Source organism: Mesitornis unicolor, unplaced genomic scaffold (genome assembly GCF_000695765.1).
Source record: "Mesitornis unicolor isolate BGI_N332 unplaced genomic scaffold, ASM69576v1 scaffold53349, whole genome shotgun sequence".
NCBI lineage: Eukaryota > Metazoa > Chordata > Aves > Mesitornithiformes > Mesitornithidae > Mesitornis > Mesitornis unicolor.
In genome coordinates this window covers 54,640-64,951 of record NW_010210372.1, presented here as the reverse complement: position 1 = coordinate 64,951, position 10,312 = coordinate 54,640, and the positions used below count along the sequence as shown (strand labels likewise).

The window sequence follows — 10,312 nt, the reverse complement described above, 5'->3', positions numbered from 1 at the left end:
AGCGCTGCACCGGGTTGTTGTTTCCCAAGTCTCGAGTCTTCAACTTGAGGCTTTGGGAGTATCATGTAATGGATGGAAAACACACAAAGCTGAAGTTTTTTATTGGGAGCTGTTAACTCACTATCTTAAATTGAGCCATGAATATTGCACCCAGGAGCCTCTACGCAGCCCCAGAGCTGGGTCCATCTGGCACCACCACAGCTTCTTGCCGGGGTTGATCCCCCAACCTCATCCACTGGAGGCTTTGGGAACAGGCCATGGGTTAGCACTTCTAGGCTGCAAAACAAATGAATTTAAAGCTTCATGGCTTGGCAGAAAGGACACAGCTGGGAACGGCAGCGTATGTGCTTGCAATTCTGCTCACATCCTCCCATGAGCTGATCACCTAAATTTGTCCTTCTGGAATAATTTCCTGCAGAAAGTCATTACGTGGGCCACAGTTTGAGGCAGCTTCCCTTAGAAACAAAAGAGAAAATTATATAAACATTGCATTTTTAGTAATCTCTTTCTTTTTCTTACCTCTTCTTATTTGCCCTGGACAGATGTTAACATACTGGTTCTTCATTCTGCTATAACAGCCTCAGACCTTTTTCTCCTGGGCTTCTGTAATGTTTTCTACAGTTCTCCAAAAAACTTAATTTATCCTTTCAAAGCATCTGAACCAGCTTCATGTTCCATTTGAGTCTGGGTCTCTAGAGATGAAAGAACATCACCCTACAGTGTTGTACCTCTTTTTGTTTCTACTTTCTAGGTGAGTTTAACAGGAAGAAAAGTTTCAGACTTCGTTACTTGTTGAAGTCTATAGAAAGCAGGCTGTATTTTTAGAGCAATGGCATTATTTTGGGCAGAGGGAGATTATATTGAGCAGATTTAGCCTGCGTTTGTCCCAGAACAGCCAGGAAAGGATCTTCACAGCATGGCAATATGGGCTGGGTGCTCTCTGAGAGTCAGTTTATAATGATTTCTCATATCTCTTCTATACTTACTACAAAACTTGGATCAAAAGGCAGTGCTTCAGGGGAATGCAAAGCTGATGGCCTTTGCCAGAGTAATTAATTTGTATTAATTTGAGTGCTTCACTCCAATAACATTTCTCTAACTGTAAAATAAATTAAAAAAAACCCTACAAAAACAGGTCAAATATTACAACAACAATGGGTAGTCAGTACACAATTAGCAATTTTCACAGTTTGTATGAAATACATTTTCTTGCTTGCATGGTTAATAAACAAATCACAAGAATGTAAAATGCAGAGTTTCTCCCATGTTTAGCTATATTGAAATTTTCTTGTTGAGCGAACAATTGTAATATTAAAATGACATTTTGTGTCATTAAAATGACATCCTTCTGTTGCCTTCTTCCAGACAAGCTCACCAGCCTGGCTTTGCAACCAGTGATAACTCCCGAGTTGGTGCAAGGTCGTGTCTACCTGAAGTGCGCTTACAGCCGCCCCTCCTCAAAGCCACCACTGCAGTACGTGGTGGTCTGGTCACGTCTGTCCACCCCTGGCAAGAAAGAGCAGATCCAGCGTGACACCACCCTGCAGCCTTTTTCCTACGTAGAGATGAACGGTGTAAATCTCAGACTGGGAGACATGGTAATGCCACCCTGCCTTCACCAAAAAGGGTCAAACACTCAGGGGGATCAAATCCTTTTATTAAATCTTTGTAGTGCTTTAATTAGTGCTGCTTCTCACTCATTATTCTTACATCTATTGCAGAAAAAAACTACCAAAACTGATTATTAAATAGCATTTACCAGCTTCAAGATCTGTAACTTTTCTTTGAATCACAGTGAGTTCACTGAGGTTATCCATTTTACTGTTAGCTAAAGACAACCTAAATATTTGCAGTTACATTACAGTTTGAATGCCATGAAGTTGGTATGAGTAGTAGGTACATGTGCCTGAGCCAATTTTTGCTTAGTACTTTTTGTATCTTGCAGCAGTGAGAATTTGCAGTAGAGACAAGCTCAGCTACACGTACTGAGTAATTTTTATACTCATGGACCAGAGACACAATAACATTTTTTCAAAGAAAAGAAAGATGGTACATTTTAAAATAGAGGGAGGTTTATTTTATGGTCTTTTTCATGGTGTTCTGCCTCTCCGATTCCAAATTCTTGGTTCAATAGCATACTGAAAGATAGAGTTCATTACAAACCAATCTTTAAGAGGTATATTTGATGGCTTACATAGCAACACAGATCTAGTTTCAACAACAACAACAGAACAGAAACCAATACAAGAAGTGAAAAAAATTGACTTGTGTATGAATTCATGGCCTTTCATGGTACAGAAACAAGACTTTTACAGTTAAATTAGGTTCATAACTTTTATAGGCAGAGGGCCATTAGCAATGCTACAATGAACTGAAAGAATAAACAGGGATAATGGCCCTGTGTTAAAAGTAGTTTGGAAATAGTCCTGGCATTTTGCTGCTCTCCTTTTGAGATATTTAAGATATTTAAGAAATGTGAGTAAGCTTTTTCCAGTTCTTGAAAGGAGGAGTCATTTATAACAGCACACAACCTAGATAGGTTTTCCCAATTTCTCCTCGCAATTATGCCTCCTGAGTTCAGAATCGGACTGATGCTGCCCTCCCTTATATTATAGCATGAGGCAGACAATTCTGCCAGTTTAAGACAAGTTTGTGTTACAAAGAGATTCTTTTTCTTCAAAATAATTTCACTTGCAATCACTCCAAATCCAGTTTTAACAATCCTGAGGGATTCAGAGGAAATATAGTTCTGTTAACTAGTAGCATCACCAAATCTTTATAAGACCATTTTTATTATATTAAGTTTTCAGTAAGCCCTTCTTTGTCCTCTGTTGAAACTACGTGTTTAATTTAGCAGGTTTAGTGAGACTAAAATATTCTCTTCCTTGCTAGATTTTTTTAAAGGTCTTCATGGCCTATTTGCCTAATTATAATTATCCATAAATCATCACTGCTGAAAACCAAGCAATGAAGCCTCAGCTGTAACTGGGAATTCAGTTTTACATAATAAAGATTTTTAAAAGCCTTTCACTGTGTTTGCCATCCCACTCCGGGTGTCTAGTAAGAGTCACAAAGGGGCAGACCCACTTTGCACCTCCATTGGTGCTAACCTGAAGTAACTTAGAAAGTGGTGGTAGGACAACCCAAAGGAAAGGTGATGCCACCGAAGGGAGAGTCAAACCCTGGGGACCAAACTTAGCTGCACAGAAGCAGTTCATAAGCTTCCACTTGCCCAGGAAAGATACAGGTGGAATGAATTTTTCTCAGGCAGCTTTAAAGTGAGGGCAGACCCCCACTGATAAAAGCCATATTAGAGAGGAGACAACAAATTGAGGCCACTTGCCAGTTCTTTCCCCTTCTCCATGCACAGTCCAGTGGTAGCATCCCCATGGCTGCACACTGCCAGGGCACGTGGGTGACATTCAGGTCTGAATTTGTCCCTCAGGATACAGAATTTGCAGCGTTTTGAAAACTGTTTGCTTTTTTAACCTACTCTTCATCTACCTGCACATAGCCTGGATATGGTCTCAGTGCTTTTATAGCCTGAAATCAGCATCTTCTCTGTTCATTTCTTGATAAAAAAAATACAGCCAAGCAAGAAGAATTTTTTTTTAATCACCTTTTAAGTGATTGATATCTGTGCTATTCTTTAGCCATCAAAAAGTCTCCAGGTAATGGGTTAGTCACATAATAGAATAGCTATTGATATATTTTAATACACAGTCAAACCTTAGAGAAGAGTTGAGATTTACCGGCTAACATTTCTGAACTTGTATTGACTAAAGAGCCAGTTATTTTTTAATAGCCATCATATGTGCTTTTCTCCCCCATCTCTAGGCTCCAATTTTGTTATTTCAGACAGTAATGTTGGCAGCATAATGTTCACAAAACTATTGCAGCCTTAAATAAATCTATAACATACTGCTATTTCTATATAAATGCTGAAAGAAGCCTACTCCATCTGATATGAAAATCCTGGCATTCCTAAGCCTTATTTATGCGATAGTGACAGAGGTCATCTCATTCCTCGAGGCACAGTCATCTATAAATTATAGTGGCACACTGTGAGTAATGAGTTATGCTAAGAAAGAAAGGTGTTTAGAAGAAAACTGTGCAGATTTTGCTCAGCACAGCAATCCCAAAGTTCATACGTCGAGGAGCAATAGTCACCGTACATAAACTATGATGAACATTGCAAAATAAAAAAAGTTTCAGTAAAACTGGCCTTTCTGAGCTCTGTGCTGGAAGAGCCCGTTTCACATGGCACTCCATAACAGTAGAATGTCCCCAGCCAAGAAGTCTATAAATTAGTGCATCAGTATAGAAAATAATTAATTTTCACTCACAAAGAGGAGTGAAATTCATATAAAATAAATAAACAAAGTACTAATCCCATCCCAGCCACTGGACTTAACAAAGTCAGCGACAGAAACAGAAAGACCTCCCTACTTGTAGGTCACACCTGAGTTTGCAATTTCTTTCTCAACCTTCAGGTGGAAAATGAGGAGCATCCCCACAGAATCAGAGCTCTGGGCAGACTTGAGCAGAGATTTTAAAGCTGAAAGGGTCAGAAAAATGATGAGCAAAACTCTGCTGACAAGACACCTCACTACTACCCTGGGAAAATGTCTTTCCTTAGTAGATGAATGACGGACAATCAGCCTCCACGTAGTGCTTGGCCATTTGGCAACTGGAAGAGCTGCTTTCTTTATATATACAGCAAGTGGCAGAGTGACTAGAGCCCGACTTCCCGCAGCGTCAGGTCACGCTGCTGCATTGGCTGTCTCCCTTCTGCAGCTCACAGGGTCCTAATTGTGTTCAGAAGCTTAAAGGACTAGTTTGTTAATTAACTCAAAGTCAGATTCTTCCTGCTCAACCTTTTGGAAAGCTTTTCCAGAGACTTTGTTCCTACACTTCTCTGCAAATACCTACAGCCAGATCATTTCTTCAAACTAATGAGAACTATTTTTTTTTTTCCTTTGGCTTCCCTAGAAATGCCATCCATCATCTCTGCTCATCCTTTGTTTTTTTCATCAAGACTAAACCACAACTCCCTCCCACACTCCCCAGCCCCCAGCAGAGCGACTCCGCCAGGCTTTTCTAATCCCAGCCCATTAGTGTTTAATAGAGCAGACAACGGCAGCTTGGTGGCCTTGACACCCATTGTGAGACACCTTTTCACCTGGCAGCATTGATTCCTTGCCCAAGACTCCACCTGCAAGCCATGAGTGTGGCTGAGTGACTCTTACCTATGCAGCTCCAGCCTGCCTTTTGGCACGGGTGATGTAGCTAGGAGGGTAGATCCAGTCCTGGAGTTAATTGAGTTAATCACCCACAGCTTAGGCACCAGCAGGCTCACTTCCCTGCCCAGTGAATGGGAAACTGTAAGTATCCCTAAATGGTGCCTTGCATTCAGAAGGGAGCTTCCTACACTTGGCCAACATAAATTATTGATCAGGCAGCACTCCTGAATTCCCACACTTCTTTGGAGATTGGATGTCCAGGTCAATAACGTGCCTTCATCTACTTTTTAATGCAGATCTTCAAGTCCTACTCAGATGCACCTGGCTGTGTGTAGTCCTTGAAAGGTCACTACCAGGAAAAGTAACTATTTCAACTTTAAACCATTGCTATTGTCACTGTGGGGCATCTGGCACTACAATACAGGTCAAGTGCTTGCTGGAGAGATGGGAAACAGGTCCTCCCTGCTGTGAGGTACATGCATGTCCTGCCCTTCCCAAGGGAGCCTCCCACCCCCTGGGTCTTAGGCTGCATAAGAAAGGGAAGCAGAGGCTGCAGCCAGGGACCTGCATTTGCTTATTTTCTCTGGTGACTGCTTAGGTCAAACACACAAGGGGTCCTGATGGGCAGATCCAAACCCAGTACTCCCATCTACCAGCTCTCCCTATTTTGAGGACAAATGCCCGTGCCTCTGAGATACTTGCATCTGTTGAGATGGGTGGTGGCATCATTTCTGCCAGTGTCTTGAGAAGGATGTGGCTGAACTTGGCCTTTTTGAGAGCTCCTGAAATTGTTTGGCAAACTTAGGAGCCTTCACAAGTACCCGACTGATGCGTGATGATGGCTTTTGATCTCAGAACAAGAATCTCCTGTTTTGCCTTTGGGAATCCAACCCAATCTGAGGACAGCTGGGAGAGGCTGATGAAACTGGAGGCACAGGCATGCTGGATGTGCCAAAAAGCACTCCCCTCCACGTCTCTGCACACTGGTTTTGAAGATGGCAACAAACGTGAATGTGACTTTATCTGAGCTTTTCTGACTCTGCTTTCAACCCCATGTCACTCATTACACGCTCAAGCTGCCACAGATGATCCCCGTACTGCATTCAGAAGTAATCAAGGGCAGGGAAATGGGTGAAACTGGTGGTTTTAGGGTGGTTTTATGTTCAAAATGAGTATAAACAATGGATTTGGGGGAGCTCTGAATTCCGAGAGCTCTGAAAAAACCCTACATTTTGATGTGCAAGTTGTTAGAGGGAAATGTGCCGGAGATGGTGACAGCTTCTAGGATTAAAACACTCTCCCAAGTTGTTTCTCAGAGCTACCCAATCTCCACCAAAATAATGACTAAATTCTGCTTTTAGCTAAATGTGCTGCTCACAAGGTTCACAGAAAAGTGGGAAGGAATCTGAGTCCACTTAAGTGTGGAAATCTGCTCCAACACACAGAAAAGGAGAAACTTCTCAGCTACCAGGGCCTTTTTCAGTCAGAATTTTGTCCCTAAACGTAGTTTTCCACTCTATGGGAAGAGCTGCTGGCATATGGGGGAAAGGGAGCAGCCCTTACTCTGAAGAAATCCAGTCATCCTGTCTGAGAGCACCCTTACATTTCTGCCCCTTTAAAAGGGATTATGAGAAAATATAATTTGATTTTTTTAACAGATCCGATGAATTTGTGGAAAAATACTGCCTAACCTGTCACGGCCATCAGCATACTGCTGTCAGTGATGCTTTTATCTCTTTGCTTTAAAAAGGCTGCATCCTGAGATGGGGGGGGGGGAAGAAGAGAAAGAAAAAGTTGATTACTGAGCTGGAGAAAAAGAGTTAGTATTTAGCTGAAGGCAAAAATAAAACTCCTTAGAGTGACTATCGTAATAATTATGTGACAAACTGTCAACCTGTAGCTCAGTAGCCAATGAACGTATCTGCTGATTGTTAAGTGAAGTGTGCACCTAACAAGGTAAAGACACTATGAGGGGAGGAATGATATAAAAGACAGAAAAAATGTAACTCGTGATGGCTGTCCGTATCTTTGGAATTTGCGAAGTTTGTGCTAATCTCCAAATGTGCTGAAGACAGAGCTGGAAGGGACTGATAGTCTAAGAATATCTCAGTGTATCGTTACGGAATAATTTTTTATTTTAGTGTTCAGTGCTTTATCAATAAAATATACCTCTAAAATATATATGTGAGAAAATACAATGCTCACAGGGAGTGAGACTGGATTCTGACATTTCCCAGGATGTCACTTTGGTGAAGATCACCAAGAGATACCTCCTTCCTCGTGCACGACCCTGCTGCCTCTCATCACAGCTCCCTCCTTGGCACGAACGCTCCATGTGGCATGCTCAGAAGGATGTCTCTGTGTGAACCTTTTTGGTAAAAAGCATTAAAGCCAAAAGTGCAAACAGCCCAGCAAGTGTACATACAGTGTCTGCAATGCAGGTGCATTGGATTTGCTCAATGAACTACTATTTTTTTAATAGGGAGAATAAGTGTTATCCAAACTCTTTCTCTGTTGTCACCGCCTTTTCAGATCCTGGTTTTGCAGACTCTCCCTGTGACAGCTGTAGAAGAAGCAGCCGGAGGAAGCTCAGCGCTCACCTTCTGCCTTTCCAGCAGAGGAACTTTGTTGAAAACTTTGAAAGCTGAACTCAAGCCTTTTGGGATGCTTGGAGATAATAAATACCTGATGATAACCGGGGCTTATTGCCTTGAGGAGACAACAACTTGTTCCCCTTTGGAGGCAAACTGGCTAACTACAAAGCACCTGAGGAATTTTAACTGTAAAGTATCCCTCTGAGGCCCGTGACTTTTTATCCCCCAGTACATCCAGTTCAAGGCTTCCATTCAGTTAACATAACAAATAACACCATTTTCACTGGGCCAAACTGGCTGGAGCTGTCAGCAAAAGAATGAGAAACTTTGTGAAGGTAAATAAAGGCCCAAAAGAGACATAAACCTCAGACAGAGCAGGACTGGAAATAATCAACCTGAAGAGCACAGAAAACACTTGATTTTTCCCATAGGTGTACAAATGATGCCGAGGTACCAGTGGAGCACTTCTGTTGTGTACAAATGAGTAAGGAAAGGGAACTCTTCAGTTTGGAGGAAAATCATGACTTGATGGTAATGAAGAGGGATTTTTAAGGTGGTAAATGAAATATTCCAGAGTGCTATGCACCTCATGCCCACACAAACCACATGAATTTGGAAATATCCTGGTTGTAAGCCTATTTTACTGCCACCAGTCATGAGGGTTGTGCCTGAGCTGGCAGGTTAGAACAGAACAGTCAGTGGGTGGTACTGGAAAAAACATCCAAAAGAGTTTATCACAATGGGAAATAAATAAGGTTGGTCCAATTCCTCCTCATGGGTTACTCAGGGCTTAAAAAAGGCAGTAGCTATAAATATGCCATCTGATTATTTGGAATTGATTTAGTAAGTCACAATCTGTTACTCCATTTCTGAGAAGAGGCCAAAGAAAAAAATTCAGAAGTACGGTTTGAGCCTATCGTCGTTTGCTTTAAGGAAAATTTCTGTAGTTTAATCTTATGATCCTAGAAATTATGTTAGCAGTTTGAGTTTTCTGAAACCGATGAAACATTAAGATGGCAGATGGTGTGCGGGCTCTGCAGAGATAAAGGTTGCGTGACTGTGCTAGGAATAAAACATAAATGGCCGAGTACATTGTGTTTGGTGGAGTTTTTTGTTTTGAGGAAATTTTATTATTTTTTTTTTTTTACAATATAAACCCTGTAGGCACATCTGCATCATCTGTTATAATACAGTAAGGAAAAAAAAAGAAGCTTCTTAAATTGCTGATGCAGTTTCTGAGACAGGATGACTGTCAAACTAATTTAAAATTTAAAAGTTGCTTACAAACACAGTGCAGAGAGGATATTTGATCCAGTGGACAGACTGAACTCTGGGATCTCAAGAGCTAATGTCCTAATCCTGACAGTAATGCCTGTGAACAATGTAATTCTCCCTAACTGAGTTAATATCACTAACCAAGGTGTTGAAAAACTGCAGAAGAAAGCACACTGTAAGCATTAAGTGTTATTAATTGTTGAGACAGAAGCCATGTTTCTTTACTTATTAAATGTATCAAAAATTCTTCCAAATCTCAAGATTTATGCATAAACATTTTTAAAGCCTAAGCCCCAAAAATCTGTTTAATGGGTAGAAAAAAAACAACCTCGGCAACACAGATCAACACGAAGAAGCATAATTATATGATTTTTCTTCAAGAAAAGCTATAGCATAATCTGTTTATTTATTACAGGTCTTTTGCACTGTCACGGCTTTTATGAGGGACGTTCCTGAGCAGCAGTCATTGCCTGAAGAGAGCAAAGGTTTCTATGCTGGGATTAAGGTAATGCTGATGGCCCTGATTTACTGACTTGTTTAGTGAATCCCCTGGGGATATTTATACATTATCTGCCATGCTCTGAAAAACAAGACATGAAAACATAGGCCTTTATCATCATAACCAGTGCTGCTTTAATGTTCACTTTGAAGAAATGTCTTAATGAATTGTACGTCTTTCAGTTTGTTTGTAAAATGTCCTAAAGCACCCATCAGCACTGTCTATAGGTGTTTTCACTAATCACAGAACAGAATCACAGAACGTTAGGGATTGGAAGGGACCTCAAAAGATCATCTAGTCCAATCCCACCATAAAGAATGTGCAAAAACTATGTCTTCTAGTAAATACATGCCGAAGTACCCTGGTGGTTATGTATGATGCAAAGGCAGAGCTACAAGAATGCAGAATTTCATTGTAACCAAACCAGAACAAAGTGAAGGCAAACTGAAAATGAGTTTTTATCCATTATCTTCTTATGGGCAGGCCTTACAGAAACCAAACTACTGAAGATAAATTCACACAGAGTGCTAAAACCAGGTCTAGTCCCACTCAAGATCATACTGTCATTCTAGCAGTCCAGGAGAATTTGAGAACTTTTATATGTCTAAACGTCATGCCTCCACAAATGGTGTTTGAAAATCTGGCAACCCATTCTGTGTGACATTTGAAGAACAGTTTCATTTTTTTTTAAAATGTCACAC

General features: G+C 41.0%; 1 protein-coding gene across 1 annotated transcript in view; it reads left to right on the top strand.

Moving 5' to 3' along the window:
• Positions 1-1,365: 1,365 nt before the first annotated feature.
• LOC104547461 (von Willebrand factor D and EGF domain-containing protein-like) overlaps positions 1,366-10,312 on the top strand; it is a gene marked incomplete at both ends in the record, with an annotated part of 56,547 nt that continues 47,600 nt past the window's right edge. The window contains 2 exons of the mRNA XM_010193151.1: positions 1,366-1,598; positions 9,528-9,617. Coding sequence (XP_010191453.1) covers positions 1,366-1,598; positions 9,528-9,617 — 323 coding nt within the window. The remainder of the gene's footprint in view (positions 1,599-9,527; positions 9,618-10,312) is intronic.